Source organism: Neoarius graeffei, chromosome 12 (genome assembly GCF_027579695.1).
Source record: "Neoarius graeffei isolate fNeoGra1 chromosome 12, fNeoGra1.pri, whole genome shotgun sequence".
Taxonomy (NCBI): domain Eukaryota; kingdom Metazoa; phylum Chordata; class Actinopteri; order Siluriformes; family Ariidae; genus Neoarius; species Neoarius graeffei.
The window spans coordinates 61668646-61687350 of NC_083580.1; the positions used below are offsets into that span (position 1 = coordinate 61668646).

Here is an 18705-nt window from a genome sequence, read left to right on the forward strand (position 1 = left end):
TTGTATTTTATTGCAGACAGTATGAACCCAAGATATTTCATGTTTTGCCTGGTCAACGCCATTTCATTTGTTAACATACATCTGTTCCTGCATTTCAGGCCTTCAACACATTCCAAAAAAGTTGTGATGGGGCAATTTAGGACTAGTGATGAGGTAAAACCATTAAATCACAATGTGATTTGAAACGGGTGATGTCAACAACTGATTGTCATCATGAATTGGTACAAAAGCAGTACCCAGGAATTTCCAGTTTGTCAACAAATGCATGTGAAAATTATTGAAATGTTTAAAAACAACGTTCCTCGAAGAAAGCTAAGAAGGAATTTGGATATTTCACCCTTTACGGTGCTTAATATCATGAAACGATTCAAGGAATATGGAGGAATTTTGGTGCGTAAATGGCAAGGGCGCAAGCCTAAGCTGAACACCCGTGATCTTTGATCTCTCAGACGGCACTGCATCAAAAACCGTCATTCATCTTTTGCTGATATAACCACATGGGCTCGAGATTACTTTGGCAAATGTTTGTCAAACACTACAATACAGAGTTACATCCACAAAATGCCAGTTAAAACTTTACTGTGCAAAGGAAGCCTGATGTTAAGCACTGTCGACTTCTCTGGGCTTGGAGGCATCTGGGATGGACCATCACACAGTGGAAATGTGTACTGTGGTCAGAAGAATCAGTATACCAGGTCTTTTTTGTAAGAAAAGGAGGCTGTGCGCTCCGGACCAAAAATGTAAAGGAGCATCCAGACTATTATCAGAAACAAATCCAAAAGCCAGGGTCTGTCATAGTATGGGGTTGTGTCAGCGCCCTTGGCAAAGGTAACTTACACGTCTGTGATGACAGCATTAATGCAAAAATTGAGATTTTGGAGCAACATATGGTATGCTGCCGTCAAGATGACGTCTTTTCCAGGGATGCCCATGCATATACATTGCAAAACCACATTCTACACACATTCCAAAGGCATGGCTGTAGAAGAAGAGGGTGCCTGTCCTCTCCGTCCCCAATAGAGAATGTGTGGCAAATTCTGAAACGAAAAATATGACAATGATGACCCTGTACTGTTGCACACCTTAAGACCTGTTTGGAGGAAGAATGGGACAAAATAACACCTGAAACGCTTCATCACTTGGTGTCTTCAGTCCCTAAACATCTTTTAAGTGTTGTGAGAAGGAATGGCAGCATTACCAAGTGACAAATGCTTTACCGTCCCAACGTTTTTGAAATGTGTTGCAAGGATCAAAATTGAAATAAGTATTTATTTTGAAAAAGCGATAAAATTCTTGAGGCAAAACATCAAATAATGTGCTGTTGTATTGTTTTGAGTGCAACATGTGCCAAAGATTATTTACGAATCATTGTTTTTAGTTTTAATTTCAATTTCGACATACCTACTTTTTCTGATTTGGGGTTTTATACATACACACACACACACACACACCAATTTTGAGTCAGACTCTTAGTGGGATTTGTTTGAGAAATTGCTCATGTAACTCTAATCAGACTCAAGGTCATTTCTGTATGAGCAGACACTGGCATTCTGACAACAAGCTCATGATGGATAATAACGATCCTCGACTCTTTTATTGCCAGTTACAGTCTTGAATATCAATGTTTAAAAGTTCTCCAGCAATTGTAATCATTTACTGGAACATAAGTACACCGAGTAAATGTTAAAGCGAAACATATTGGAGGAACATAAAGAGTGTGTTCTTAATTGACGGATCATTTCAATTTACCCATAAAACCTTGAAGCAAAATTAAAACGAATGCCTTAGAATAGCTGGCAAATTAGCGTCGCCGAGAAACTGAGATAAGCCTTACATTTCACTGAGTATACAGCATTAACTAAATGAAATGGAGTGCTCTTCTTTCAAAATTTGCCCTTACGATAACATTATGCTTTTACATCTCTGTATAGTGCAATTTCCTTTTTCTGTTTCTGTTTTGTCCATCACAGAAGACTTATGAAGCAACAGAGAGCCTGAATCTGTACTTGAAATAATTAAGAACCTTCCAGAGCTAAATATGGGATATATTACAGCTTACTGAATGAACAGAGGTACACTCACTGACCATTTGCCCTCCTATGCACCTGCTCATTCATGCAATTTTCCAATCGAGAGTTGACACAGAATGGTGCAAAATCATTCAATAAGCAGCAGCTCTGCAGGCAGAAATGCCTTGTTGCTTTGAGAATGGCCAGACTGGTTTGAGTTGATAGGTAACTCAAATAACCACACTTTACCGTACAAACATGGTGAAGAGAAAAGCATTTCAGAATGCATAGCGTGTCAAACTTTTAGACGGATGGGCAACAGCTGAACACATTGGGTTCTTGTCAGCCAAAACCAGGAATCTAAGGTGACGATCTCACTGAAAGTAGACAGTTGAAGATTGGTAAAACATTTCATCTCATCTCATCTCATTATCTCTAGCCGCTTTATCCTGTTCTACAGGGTCGCAGGCAAGCTGGAGCCTATCCCAGCTGACTATGGGCGAAAGGCGGGGTACACCCTGGACAAGTCGCCAGGTCATCACAGGGCTGACACATAGACACAGACAACCATTCACACTCACACCTACGGTCAATTTAGAGTCACCAGTTAACCTAACCTGCATGTCTTTGGACTGCGGGGGAAAGCGGAGCACCCGGAGGAAACCCACGCGGACACGGGGAGAACATGCAAACTCCACACAGAAAGGCCCTTGCCGGCCACGGGGCTCGAACCCAGACCCTCTTGCTGTGAGGCGACAGCGCTAACCACTACACCACCGTGCCGCCCTGGTAAAACATCATGTGGTCTTTTTCTAATCTTCAACTGTCCAGTTTCAATGATGAATACTTGCATGAATGAGTACAGGGGTATCTATTAAAGTGGCCAGTAAGTTTTTATCCAGCGCAGTGTTCCAGCTAGCGTTCCAAAAGGACAATTTCCAATTTTCCATGTGTCTCGGGCAATTCTGCATGCATCACTATGGACAAAGAACCTATCATGTAAAATTAGCCATACTGGGCAACTACGCAAGCTAGATTACTTTTGTAAAATAAAGTAAGCAAATCTGAAACTTATTAGTCAACCAGTTTCATACAATGCTTCATAACATTACGCCTGCACGTGTTCCTGTTGGCAACCCTTCGAATTGTCACTCACGTCCACGCACATTTGCCCTCTGAGCAAGTGGTGCACACCGCATGGACTAAGTACTATACACCTGTTCCTGATCACAGTGCAATCATGGCACGCACATATAAGGACTCCAAATGCTAATAACAAAGCTAATAAATTTAGCTTTGATCATGTGTATGTACTCTGTACAAAATCACTGATAACATGGTGCATTAATTAATATTACATTAATTAATAATACATTAATATAACATTAATTAATATTACAGCATAAGGACTCCAAATGCTAATAACAAAGCTAATAAATTTAGCTTTGATCATGTGTATGTACTCTGTACAAAATCACTGATAACATGGTGCATTAATTAATATTACATTAATTAATAATACATTAATATAACATTAATTAATATTACAGCATATTATAGACCAATATAATATTGTAGACCATAGAATATTATAGACCAATAACTTTAGGCCAGTTGACAAACAGCAACCTAATTGTAAAGATCGAACATTTAGATTTATTGATGTATTATAATATTAACGGCAGACTGAACAGTTAGGTCCATCCATCCATCCATCCATCCATCCATCCATCCATCCATCCATCCATCCATCCATCATCTGTAGCCGCTTATCCTGTACAGGGTCGCAGGCAAGCTGGAGCCTATCCCAGCTGACTATGGGCGAGAGGCGGGGTACACCCTGGACAAGTCGCCAGGTCATCACAGGGCTGACACAGAGACAACCATTCACACTCACATTCACACCTACGGTCAATTTAGGGCCACCAATTAGCCTAACCTGCATGTCTTTGGACTGTGGGGGAAACCGGAGCACCCGGAGGAAACCCACGCGGACACGGGGAGAACATGTAAACTCCACACAGAAAGGCCCTCATCAGCCACTGGGCTCGAACCCGGACCTTCTTGCTGTGAGGCGACAGCGCTAACCACTACACCACCATGCCACCCAGTTAGGCCTATTTAAAATGAAAAATTAAATAGTTGCAATCCTATTGCAATTAGCCTTGACTAGGTCTAACGTTAGTTAGATCTAATAGTAATACTAATTTTGTTAATTGATCATTAATATTAGTCCGGGATATTAATGCTAGATTAGATCTAGTCTAACACATTAATGTTAGTGACTAGATTTTCTATAGATCTATATCTAGAGTCTTGATCTTTCAGTCCTAACTTTTGAATTGGTTTAGTCCTCAACTTCCAGATCTACTTACGTCCCGGCAAACAGAGATGCTCGGTTCTGTGAGCTCATTGCTGCTTTTACCAATTATTTTTTCTTTTGCGTGTTTGTCGGCATCACTGCTTTTCAAACGTACCTTGCTGCACTGACTCGTTACTGTAATGAGACAAAATGGATGCCAGAGCATGACTATGACCCCGTGCTAATAGTGTGTTGTGATTGGTCAACATGTATTACTTTCATTGCAAGTCGGCAACGCTCGTTAGAGCACACTTTCTTTCTGTGGCGGAACATATGTGCCAGGCGCTTGGAAAGTTCTGGAAAATTATGAGTAGGGCGCATATAAATGTAGGCACGGTGCTGGTATTTAAGGGCATGGTGCATGTTCTCGAGGGCAGGGTGCAGTGCCCTGTTAAAATAAACTAGCTGGAACACTGGGTACAATGCTTCTCGAAGTATTTTGGGCCATTTCTCTAATTAGAAGGAATAGTCCAGTAATTGTAAACTGATTGACTATGTTGATATAAACCTCAATTTGAACCATTAAATAGTACAAGACAAAATTCTCACTTGCAGTGTATAAGATTGCATAGACCTCCCTAATGTCCAGGGCCTTTACAGCATAATTATGGCATAAACTGTATTGTTATTTATTAATAAGCCTGGTATAGGGGCAATAAATAATTTATAAATAGCACGACAGCTCCTCATGGACCAAATATCAAAGTACAACAATAGTGACAATCTGTTTGCTTGTTTTTTCTCATCAGACAGAATCGACAGAATCACTTTTCAACTATTTAACTAATTGACAAGAGTCACTATCCTATGAAAGCTATTGCAAGGCTGACACTTGCACGACTTTTGGCCACGATTTTGTCGTGGCAAGTCGTGCCATTTTGGGGCACGAACTGGGAGGCTCCCGCACTGTTCACGTCTAGTTCACGACGAGTTCATGAATGCGTGCCCGTCCACATTCACGAACTGGCACGACGAGTTCACGCATAGTTTGTGCATAGTTTATGCACTTCCCGCATTGGCACGACGAGTTTGCGCAATTCGGATGGTGTCGTGCCGACTTGGGCACGCCATATAAAAAGGGGGCCTCCCCAATCGCTGGTCATTTTTGAATTGGCTGTGGAAGAGACAACATGCTGAATACCAGAGACACAATCATTGCAGAGAAGAGAAGATGCTTTGTTTTTTTAGGCATGTTGTCTCTGTGATATAAGTTGTCTCCTCGCTGGTGATCTCTGGAATGGCGAGAAGTGTCCGGGAAGCCCTATATATACCCCCACACCGACGCGAGCGCCACTGTCGCGCAGTAGTCGTGAACTCGTCGTGAACTGCTTGTGCCATGCGCAAACTGTTCGTGAAGTGCGTAAACTAGTCGTGAACTGCTCGTGCCATCAATGCGTGACCGTGTCAGTGGGAAGGCACGGCCACGCTGCGACGCGCACCAATTCGTGAACATGTCGTGAACTACTCGTGAACTCGACGTGAGCTGTTCGTGAACTATTCGTGGCAGTTCGTGACAGTCGTGGCATGGCGCGCACTTCCACACACTGGCACGCATCCTCCCGCATCGTCCCGACGAGTTCACGATGAGATCACGAACAGTTTGCACATAGTTCACGACCCGGTCGCGAAATTTTGTCGTGACCAAAATTTTGAACATTTCAAAATTCTCGTCCCGACATGGCACGCAGTCACGACGGGTTTACGCACACTTCACGCCAGTTTACGACTAGTTTGCGCACTGGCACGACTCGAGTCGTGCCAATGCGTGCCACGGAATCGTGCAAGTGTCAGCCTTGCATATGAGAACAAAAGAGTCTCTCGATAAGGCATTTCCAAAAGCAATGTGTTCCGTAAACATTTTAACGCACTCGATCTCAATTGATAATTAGGTTAAAATGTTTGGAATAGGGCGGCACGGTGGTGTAGTGGTTAGTGCTGTCGCCTCACAGCAAGAAGGTCCGGGTTCGAGCCCCGTGGCCGGCGAGGGCCTTTCTGTGCGGAGTTTGCATGTTCTCCCCGTGTCCGCGTGGGTTTCCTCCGGGTGCTCCGGTTTCCCCCACAGTCCAAAGACATGCAGGTTAGGTTAACTGGTGACTCTAAATTGAGCGTAGGTGTGAATGTGAGTGTGAATGGTTGTCTGTGTCTATGTGTCAGCCCTGTGATGACCTGGCGACTTGTCCAGGGTGTACCCCGCCTTTCACCCGTAGTCAGCTGGGATAGGCTCCAGCTTGCCTGCGACCCTGTAGAACAGGATAAAGCGGCTAGAGATAATGAGATGAGATGAGATGTTTGGAATAATAAAACAGATTGTAATAACGTGAAACGGGAAACTGTCTATTTACGCCTGCTGATGTGGTAAAGGATGGATGCCTATGATGCGAGTTGGGGACTGTCAACCCTGAAGTTCTGGGCCCTGAGAAGACAGGGACCCCTCACTGCATGAATGAAATGCATGGATTAAAGCTTTCAACCAAACCTGTGATCAGTATTAAGCACTTTGGAAGATGACTGAAAAAGGTAACACTTTACATTAAGGGCCACTTAACGAACAAATTCCCCCTTTCAGTGTGCTGCAATTCCCAGCATGGTGTGCACTGTTTCAGTGTTTAAACTGCCATATGTTTTGGCCCTGTCTCCATCCGTGTCCTGTCATTGCTTTGTTGCCCCGTTGTGCTCACCTTTTCAGTGTTCGGTCCTTGATTAGTTTGTCTCACGCATCTCTGTTTTATTGTGTATTTATAGTTACATTAAGTTCAAGCTTTGTTTCCAAGTTTTTGTATTCCCTGCTTTTGACCCTTGCCTGTCTTCCTGTTATCTGATTATCCTTGTTTATTATTGTGTGCTGATTACAATTCCTGGATTGCCCTAAATACAATTTACTGCAATTATAATGTTAACAAAGAAAGCTAGTACGTATATTAATGGATGTTTGTTTAAATGTTGACAAATACACATACACTGACTGTTTATTCAATCAATAACTATATATACACACTATATATATGTCCATATAAATTCACAAAAAAAATGTAATTACTTAAAGGGCCAGCTCACCCTTCCCAGAAGCCTCTGCACCAAATAGCGAGTCACCTTTTCCGCATCTATGGGCATTCCACTTTTTGAAAAACAATCCACAACAATCCAGCAACATCCTGAGCCATAGATCATACACTGGAATGTGAAATTGAAGCTATTTCATCTGAGTAATTCTGTCTTAAATTCTTTGGATTGATTCATTCCATTTTTGTTTGGTTATTCTGTTCTAATGGACCAGAACCGGCCTCAGGCATCTCGCAGGCGGCCATGAAGAAAAGAAAAAATCAAGCATATTCTATTCAAAACTTCGACATATGACATGTAGATGAGGAAAAAGTTCATGATGGATTTCGAAGGGATCACTAACAGGGAATTTGCAGAGGCTTTGCTGCATAGAAAGCTAGCAGAGTAGCAGTTGTGTGATTTCAAAACAAACAAACAAACAAACAAACAAACAAACAAACAAACAAACGAACATTGCCAGGCAAAACAAACCTCGCCCGGTAGCACTTATGATGAAAATGAAGGAAGATATCACAAAAAAATAGGTACCCTATGGGTCCATATGGGGCGGCACGGTGGTGTAGTGGTTAGCGCTGTCGCCTCACAGCAAGAAGGTCCGGGTTCGAGCCCCGTGGCCAGCAAGGGCCTTTCTGTGCGTAGTTTGCATGTTCTCCGTGTGGGTTTCCTCCGGGTGCTCTGGTTTCCCCCACAGTCCAAAGACATGCAGGTTAGGTTAACTGGTGGCTCTAAATTGACCGTAGGTGTGAATGTGAGTGTGAATGGTTGTCTGTGTGTCAGCCCTGTGATGACCTGGCGACTTGTCCAGGGTGTACCCCGCCTTTTGCCCGTAGTCAGCTGGGATAGGCTCCAGCTTGCCTGCGACCCTGTAGAAGGATAAAGCGGCTAGAGATAATGAGATGAGATGAGATGGGTCCATGTGGCTAATGCTTATAAATAAAATAGTTTTCTGATCCCATGTCCATACAGTAAATATAGCATATGTATTTACTCTATGAGGCAGCAGCCACAAAAATGAAGCGTAATCCAAAAATGAACAATTTAAAAATCACAGGAGTAAAATATACCAAGTGTCTGTACTTTATATTATTCTACTCTTACCTCTTACAGTTTTCAAAACTGAAACCTCCGAACCGAGGCTGACATACACACGCTGTCGCCATGACCCAAACTCTTATTTCCCGGAAATGGCCTGGCGCTAGAGCTCAGTGGAACGCACTTTCCCTCTGTAATAAGCATAAACATGTCTGAAAGCGATTTCTTTAGTCTAGTCCATTTATTTTGAATGGTGAACCGAATTGTATACACTCACCGGCCATTTAAATCGGAACACGTGTACGACATGCATGCGCAGTGCGCGACTGTTACACGCTTACATTCTTACAGCACGATGACGGAGTGGCTAGCACCTCTATATGAGGCAGTAGCCACAACAAAAACAATTTTGACCATTTTGGTGACCTTGACCAGATGACCCTCAAAATGTTGGAGGTTCTATTTCAGATTAATGCCCATCTATCCTGAAAGTTTCATAAAGATTGGTCCAGCTGTTTTCCCGTAATATCGTTAAAGAAACAAACAATAAACAAACAAACAAAGAAACCCCACCAAAAACAATACCTCACCCCCTGGTGGACTCCGTCCTGGGCGAGGTAACAACAAACTGGATTCTGGGAAGGATGAGCCAGCCACTTTAATGCTGATTACTTACTGAATTCTGGTCTGCAGGTGTAAACACCACACTGTAAATTCTAATTAATTCACCTGAATTAAAAAAAAAACAACAACAAAAAAACATGCAAACCATCTGACTGCCTTAAAAACAAAGTAAAGTGAAATAGGAATTGTATATTGTACGAACAAATGCTTATTTATTTATTTGTTAGTACAGCATACAAGCCTTATTCTACTTTACTTACTTTATAAAGCGATCTGCTGCATGATTTTTTACGTAAGGCTAACTTTTAAAATTTACAGCGTGGAACTTATTTCAATCTCAGGTCTCTATTTTGCCATTTAACCACAAATGTGTTCATGTTCTATACAACTAAATGTTACTTTGCGAATGCTTGATGGTTTGAAGTTTATGGTTTGTTCAAGTTAACTAATGTGTTGTATAATGCCAGTTAAGGGAACCATAATGAAAAGCATTACCAAAAATGGCCTTGATGAAATGGACTTGAAATGCTCTGTGACCACTTTATGTGAGCTACTGGCTTCACTATAACCATTAATTAATTTGGGAGAACTGAAAGTGACGGGATGTGTGTCAGGTTCCTGCAGTGGGACACAACACTCATTAAATTAGCAGAGACTGAAGAAGGAGGTGGAAGATTAAACGGTTACTTACGGAGTCTCCACGCTTTTTCTGCAGTGTGTTATTGAAAGCGGAGGATCTATTTAAAAAAAGGCAAGACCAAAGACAAAAAAAAAACCAAGAGGAGATAAGTAAACAAGTTAGGAATGTCATCAATACAGCCTTAAAATGTGAGACTTCCACTGTGGATTTACAGAACAACTGTATCTGTACACAGAGAAAATAAAAATAACATTTTCAACCCAATAATCATGATTTTCTTTATATCACAGTATCTATGAGCTTATTCTATTACAGTAGCTTATAACTATTTATTATTTGGTTAGAAAAAAGAAAAAAAAACTACGAGAATCATTTATTTCTCCACCAGACTTCTTAAGGAGCCTTCACTTTAATGAAAAATGTAGTTTAACCTCTAAAAGTACAACCCCGATTCCAAAAAAGTTGGGACAAAGTACAAATTGTAAATAAAAACGGAATGCAATAATTTACAAATCTCAAAAACTGATATTGTATTCACAATAGAACATAGACAACATATCAAATGTCGAAAGTGAGACATTTTGAAATATCATGCCAAATATTGGCTCCTTTGAAATTTCATGACAGCAACACATCTCAAAAAAGTTGGGACAGGGGCAATAAGAGGCTGGAGGAACAGCTGGAGGACCAAATTGCAACTCATTAGGTCAATTGGCAATAGGTCATTAACATGACTGGGTATAAAAAGAGCATCTTGGAGTGGCAGCGGCTCTCAGAAGTAAAGATGGGAAGAGGATCACCAATCCCCCCAATTCTGCGTCGACAAATAGTGGAGCAATATCAGAAACGAGTTCGACAGTGTAAAATTGCAAAGAGTTTGAACATATCATCATCTACAGTGCATAATATCATCAAAAGATTCAGAGAATCTGGAAGAATCTCTGTGCGTAAGGGTCAAGGCCGGAAAACCATACTGGGTGCCCATGATCTTCGGGCCCTTAGACGGCACTGCATCACATACAGGCATGCTTCTGTATTGGAAATCACAAAATGGGCTCAGGAATATTTCCAGAGAACATTATCTGTGAACACAATTCACCGTGCCATCCGTCGTTGCCAGCTAAAACTCTATAGTTCAAAGAAGAAGCCGTATCTAAACATGATCCAGAAGCGCAGACGTCTTCTCTGGGCCAAGGCTCATTTAAAATGGACTGTGGCAAAGTGGAAAACTGTTCTGTGGTCAGACGAATCAAAATTTGAAGTTCTTTATGGAAATCAGGGACGCCGTGTCATTCGGACTAAAGAGGAGAAGGACGACCCAAGTTGTTATCAGCGCTCAGTTCAGAAGCCTGCATCTCTGATGGTATGGGGTTGTATTAGTGCGTGTGGCATGGGCAGCTTACACATCTGGAAAGACACCATCAATGCTGAAAGGTATATCCAGGTTCTAGAGCAACATATGCTCCCATCCAGACGACGTCTCTTTCAGGGAAGACCTTGCATTTTCCAACATGACAATGCCAAACCACATACTGCATCAATTACAGCATCATGGCTGCGTAGAAGAAGGGTCCGGGTACTGAACTGGCCAGCCTGCAGTCCAGATCTTTCACCCATAGAAAACATTTGGTGCATCATAAAACGGAAGATACGACAAAAAAGACCGAAGACAGTTGAGCAACTAGAATCCTACATTAGACAAGAATGGGTTAACATTCCTATCCCTAAACTTGAGCAACTTGTCTCCTCAGTCCCCAGACGTTTACAGACTGTTGTAAAGAGAAAAGGGGATGTCTCACAGTGGTAAACATGGCCTTGTCCCAACTTTTTTGAGATGTGTTGTTGTCATGAAATTTAAAATCACCTAATTTTTCTCTTTAAATGATACATTTTCTCAGTTTAAACATTTGATATGTCATCTTTGTTCTATTCTGAATAAAACTTCATTGCATTCTGTTTTTATTTACAATTTGTACTTTGTCCCAACTTTTTTGGAATCGGGGTTGTAGGTCACGTGACATGCTACACCTCAAAATAATGTTTTTCTCAGCAGCATATCATAGTGCGAGAGCCGATAACTTTGTGTTTGCAAAGGGAAACGATTTAGGGACATGGCGAGGGAAAATTAAAAGTATTTAAACATGTTTATGTATTACACATCAAAAAAAATCATCAGTTTCCCTGAGTTTTGTCCCCTAACAAAGTTTTATATCACAGAGCTGTTGAATTCTTAAATCTGATTGGTCAGAAATATTTATATTTTTAAATAACAGTCAGTGATGTGGTGAAACATACTGTTGAGCATATATCGAAGGAGTCTACAGTGTCAACACTTAAAGGAGATACGCAGAGCCATGGCCTCGCTTTTCGTTTATAAATGCCTTGAGACCTCAAAAATGACACAGGAATGGTTTTAAGCGTTAACAATAAATCTAATATAGTAATTTTTTATGATTAAAATGATTCATATAGGTAGCGGTCTGAGTCAATGACCTTGACATCTGTGACGTCACAGCAGGAAGTCTATCGGTCTCATCGCCATTTCTGTTATACTAAAACACAGAGCTGACTGCAACTCCGAGCCTCCATTTTGAGCTAATTTATCGCCATGCCACGTAGATGTGTTGCTGGTGGGTGGAGCAACACGACAGAAGGTGGATTTACATTGCATTCATGGCCCAAGAATGTTCAAACTGCAAAGATTTGGACGCGTTTTGCGAGAAATTCACAGATTGGGTGCCTACGAAGTGGTCTCTCCTCTGCTCTGCACATTTTACTGAAGACTCATACGAGACCTCTGATCTGTTGAGGAGCGTTGGCTATAAGCCTGTATTGAAAGAGGGTGCAGTATCAACAATTAAAGGAAAAGAAAACTACAAGAAAAGGAAAGTAAGTTCAGTTGCACCAGTTCTCCCGGATTGTGAGCTGAGCAGTAATGGCGGAGTACTCAATATGGAGAAAATGGAGAATGAGTGGACCAGTCATCTGATTTCTCCGCTGGATATGCTTGCCTCGGCAGTAATATCTCATCCTTACATGGAAGAAGTGAATGAACGGAGAACTAAATGAAGAACTGAAAGTCAGATTGTTTCAAAACAATCGGCCACAAGATCGTCCTTCAAGAAACGAGAACACAGACAGGTAAGATGCGACTCTCATTTGATTACATAACAAAAACACTCATTGTTTACCTGCATTTAGATTAATCCATGTAACCTGTATTGTGTGTTTAAGTTCCGGGTATAAGATTATTTAATTTGCTTCAGAATGTGATTGTCTCAGTTCATCTGATTATTTAATGAGCCTTTTATGTTTTATCAGTGAAAATGCATGCATGTACATGTACGTTGCATAAGTTATAACACCTATCCTGTTTTAATGAGAGTCACATGAGACTGTCAGTTCAATTCCACCTAATTCTCGAGACGGCTTTGCTCTCTGGCTTTATTTTGTAAGGTGGGGGCCTCCGTGACCGATGTGTTACTATTGGATTCACTTTCTGATGGTTTGAACTGATATGGTTCTACGTGTATAGCAGTAGCATGCTATACACACTCTAATTTCAGGACTATCACAGTCAGATGTATTACTGTCTGAGGAATCCGAAGAGTCTCCAATAAATCCGAACAAAGAAGCACTGCAACCACTCTCGCCTGCCGAGTCTGGCTTTGGTCTATGGAGCACTTCCATGTGACGTCACAGCCGATCCAGATTGTGACAGACGCCATCTTGTCGGTCAAACGCCATATTTCCGCCTTCTACTTCTGGTTCTACTTCTACCTTTTCTTCTGGAAAACCCTACTATATACAATTCTACTACAACGGCTGCGGCTACAAGCTCTCCCTACCTGTGCACGTTTTTTATGTTTACTGTGTGTATTTTTGCGTGTTGTTCGTCTGTACCGGACTTCAATATCCACTACAACCGTATGGACTTACTGGACATTGGTTTCCAGCAGAAAATGACGGTTTGTAGCGATTTCCATCGCATGCACAACATTCCAGACGAGATAGCGAGACCAGCGGGGTCTCCGTGGATTGTTATCGGAAGCAAAGCGAAGGAGGCGGCGCCGGGAGCGGAAGCAAAAGCGAGGCTGCAGAGCCGGCCTGTTGACTAAGCTCAGAAAACAGCCACTCAAATCTCCACTGCTAAGCCTCTATCTCTCCAACGCCAGATCCATGGTAAACAGCACGGACGATTTGGAATTACAGCTGGAATTACCTTATTCTATTCTATAATCGGCTGGTCAGTGCTATACTCAATACTTAAGTGACTTACCCATCCAATGAGGATTCTTGTTTACAAGATGCCACATCTGAGTCGCTGACAAATCCTGAATTTCTGTAAAGATAACTGTCCAGAGATTTATAAGCACGCAGTGCTTCACCACTGAACAGCGAGGGAAAGTTGATGAGGTAATTATACACGTCTGGGTATTCCGCTGGCAGTTCAACATCCGGTCGTGAAAACTCCATCCGGTAAGCCATAAGGGTCACTAATCTGTAGATCGTTTATTTTAGACATATATCTAGTTATCTGTTCATTAGAAAAATGAGCCGTGTAGTCCGTCGGTTGAAATTGATCCATTCTGTAAATGAGTGCAGCAGTATTCAGTGGTGTTTTTTACCGACAAGATGGCGGCTGTGTACTTTCCAGTCATGTGACTGCAAGATCTCTATAGCTGTTAAAGGCGTCGGCCTTAAAACCGGTTACTGCTGTGACGTCACACACTCAGGGCTGGCTGGCTCAGCGGGGCAACTCGAATGCCAACTTTGCGGTGGATTTTAACTCTCAAAAATATATTGTTTTATTCCCATTTATGCAGCATACAAGAGTCAAGGATGGACATACTATCCACTCGGAAATGTGTTTAAAAATAAAGGTTCTGCGTATCTCCTTTAATAAAGTGCATATCACGGGTAAATTCAGGAGCAAGATCAATGCAATTCTCCTATTTTATATTAAACTTTGGTCAAATATCTGTAACATTCTGCATTCTCTGCAATTGTTTTACCTTGCGCAATACCAGAAAAATTCAGTTGAAATCAAGCCATTTGAGGCGAATTGGTCCGCCTCTGAAAAAACTTGCCATTTGGATTTCCCGGGAAACATTGATTTTCGTGACGTCGCGTGCGGGACGCCTCGCTCTGAATCCTACGTCAGCGCTGGTTTGTTTATGAGAAAACGACCTGGTGGTTTTCTGCAAATTTCTTCAACGTTATCACGTAATTATTAAAATGGTTAACAGATGTATTGTAGGAGGGTGTAGCAACACCAATCATGATGGGATTAGTACTCATTGCTTTCCAAAAGACCGGACAATGAGAGAGAAATGGGAGCGCTTGGTCTACACAGGCTGTGCACTGAAACCGTGCAAAGCTCGCGCAGCCTGCTGGCGCTTCCGCAAGTAACGTCACGAATCTGGCTCCAGACTCCCTTGGGATTTTTCCAGACGTGTTTTGTTATTTTATTTTTTTCTGCTGTAGACAGATGGCCTTGTGCAAAATTACCCTTCTGGATGAGTGTGTAAAGGGACATACTTTCATATAACACCCCCACCCCACCCCCGAAATTGGTCCAGAATATGCACTTTAACAGTCAGAGATACAGCTGTAACTTCATCTTCAGGACATGTTTGTCTTTTTTTTTTAATTAATTTAATTATTATCATTTTTTTTACAAGTAACATGACCAACTGCATGTGTTACTATTTGTCATTATATTGCTTATTATTATAATTATTATTATTATCTTTAATTGAGAGAAATAACAGAGACCAAGGGAATGACTCTTCATAGCAACTCTAAGTGTTAATAGCATTAAAAGGAACTATAAACTAATAAAAAATTATTGCTGTTCATTAATAAAAAAATCAAATCATTGGCAAATCACTGTGGTATAAGAGGAATAAAACACTTCAGTATATGCTGTTACTGGAAAACAATCCACTTCAGGTTCAGCATGCCCCCACATCTTTTATTCATGATTTAAAATTCTTGCAGGATCTTCCAAAAGACATATGAGATACTTTTTGTTTGTGACATTCTCATATAAAACTCAAATTTAGTTGGTTTAGTTGTTCAAACTATTTCCTTACCATAGTACCAATATATAATCAAATCCAGTATTGTAAATAAACAAGTCTCTCTCTCTCTGTATGTGTGTGTGTATAGATATATAGATATATATATATATATACACATAGTATACACAGTGGTGCTTGAAAGTTTGTGAACCCTTCAGAATTTTCTATATTTCTGCATAAATATGACCTAAAACATCATCAGATTTTCACACAAGTCCTAAAAGTAGATAAAGAGAACCCAGTTAAACAAATGAGACAAAAATATTACACTTAGTCATTTATTTATTGAGGAAAATGATCCAATATTACAGATCTGTGTGTGGCAAAAGTATGTGAACCTTTACCTTCAGTATCTGGTGTGACCCCCTTGTGCAGCAATAACTGCAACTAAATGTTTCCGGTAACTGTTGATCAGTCCTGCACACCGGCTTGGAGGAATTTTAGCCCATTCCTCCATACAGAACAGCTTCAACTTTGGGATGTTGGTGGGTTTCCTCACATGAACTGCTCGCTTCAGGTCCTTCCACAACATTTCGATTGGATTAAGGTCAGGACTTTGACTTGGCCATTCCAAAACATTAACTTTATTCTTCTTTAACCATTCTTTGGTAGAACGACTTGTGTGCTTAGGGTCGTTGTCTTGCTGCATGACCCACCTTCTCTTGAGATTCAGTTCATGGACAGATGTCCTGACATTTTCCTTTAGAATTCGCTGCTATAATTCAGAATTCATTGTTCCATCAATGATGGCAAGCTGTCCTGGCCCAGATGCAGCAAAACAGGCCCAAACCATGATACTACCATCACCATGTTTCACAGATGGGATAAGGTTCTTATGCTGGAATGCAGTGTTTTCCTTTCTCCAAACATAACGCTTCTCATTTAAACCAAAAAGTTCTATTCTGGTCTCATCCGTCCACAAAACATTTTTCCAATAGCCTTCTGGCTTGTCCACGTGATCTTTAGCAAACTGCAGATGAGCAGCAATGTTCTTTTTGGAGAGCAGTGGCTTTCTCCTTGCAACCCTGCCATGCACACCATTGTTGTTCAGTGTTCTCCTGATGGTGCCCTCGTGAACATTAACATTAGCCAATGTGAGAGAGGCCTTCAGTTGCTTAGAAGTTACCCTGGGGTCCTTTGTGACCTCGACGACTATTACACACCTTGCTCTTGGAGTGATCTTTGTTGGTCGACCACTCCTGGGGAGGGTAACAATGGTCTTGAATTTTCTCCATTTGTACACAATCTGTCTGACTGTGGATTGGTGGAGTCCAAACTCTTTAGAGATGGTTTTGTAACCTTTTCCAGCCTGATGAGCATCAACAACGCTTTTTCTGAGCTCCTCAGAAATCTCCTTTGTTCATGCCATGATACACTTCCACAAACATGTGTTGTGAAGATCAGACTTTGATAGATCCCTGTTCTTTAAATAAAACAGGGTGCCCACTCACACCTGATTGTCATCCCATTGATTGAAAACACCTGACTCTCATTTCACCTTCAAATTAACTGCTAATCCTAGAGGTTCACATACTTTTGCCACTCACAGATATGTAATCCTGGATCATTTTCCTCAATAAATAAATGACCAAGTATAATATTTTTGTCTCATTTGTTTAACTGGGTTCTCTTTATCTACTTTTAGGACTTGTGTGAAAATCTGATGTTGGTTTAGGTCATATTTATGTAGAAATCTCGAAAATTCTCAAGTGTTCACAAACTTTCAAGCACCACTGTGTGTGTGTATATAGTGCATTACAAGACTATATTATAAGAACACTCGCAGTGTTTTAACTGACCTACTGCTGAACAATTTTGATCTAACAGCCTCCTGCACATCTTGTATCACAACACTTCCAGCACAGTTCTGTACAAAGTTTGTTGTGTGGGCGAGTGTGTATGTGATGAGCAGTGCAGTGAGTTACAGTGTAAATCAGAGGCCTGGATGTGGTGGGAAAATCCGTGTCACCCACGAGGGCGCTACTAACCTCGTCGCCTCTTGAGCTTGCGCCGCCTCTGCTTGTTGACGAAGCAGGCTGCCAGTGTGCTGAAGAGGATGGCTGCCGCCAGGAAGCAGATGGTGGCCACGATGCCTGCCACCACCGGCCGTGCCAACCCCTCGTCTGCCACGTCTGGCGGTGGGAAGAAGTCTGACACACACAAAGGCCAGCCTTAGGGCAAACACACTGGCAGAGTGCATAGCGACAGCAGCAAGTATTGAATATGTTATGCTGTCCATTTCAGCGTAGTTTCATAGGATTACTCAGATTCATGAATGTTTTACTGAAAGCTTTAAATGATAATTCAGACAACACACAATATTCTTCAGTCGTGCAGGTTACAGTAAATTCTTGGGCTCTCTGCAGCATAAATAGATCCTACAATGAACAGTTTAATAAAAGACAGATGATAATCATCCTCAAATTGAGAATAAATAGGCTATTAGCATAATGTGCTTATTTTGCCTTGAATGGACCATTACCATAATTATAGTACTTGAATCATGTAATTAGAAGCTGAATAATGAATAATTTGGGGGGTTTGTGACATTAGGCAGAATGTAAACGATACCCTAAACTCTCATAGATATTGTGGCATTACATGAAAGAATCTTGTTTAGTTCTGAGGCTTTATTGAATATACTGAATATACAGAATGTAATATGATCATTTTTCAAAGAAAAAGAATATATGGTATACACAATTATTATGTAGTAATTTCTATTGCCACTCAGGATTGTATTATCTGTTAAACTCATTGTCAGACCAACAGCTGCTTGATCCCAGGACTGAACTGTGTTTATAACAGAAATATTATGATTGTTGATAAGCCTCATCGACTGGAGGAAACATGGACACTGTGGCCAAAATGATGAGATGAGATGTTGTCACG

At 41.2% G+C, this 18705-nt stretch overlaps 1 protein-coding gene across 1 annotated transcript in view; it reads right to left on the bottom strand.

Moving 5' to 3' along the window:
- igsf9bb (immunoglobulin superfamily, member 9Bb) overlaps nt 1-18705 on the bottom strand; it is a 296709-nt gene that overhangs the window by 19292 nt on the left and 258712 nt on the right. Inside the window, exons 16-17 of the mRNA XM_060936153.1 lie at nt 17802-17963; nt 9779-9824 (exon numbers count right to left, since the gene is read on the bottom strand). Coding sequence (XP_060792136.1) covers nt 9779-9824; nt 17802-17963 — 208 coding nt within the window. The remainder of the gene's footprint in view (nt 1-9778; nt 9825-17801; nt 17964-18705) is intronic.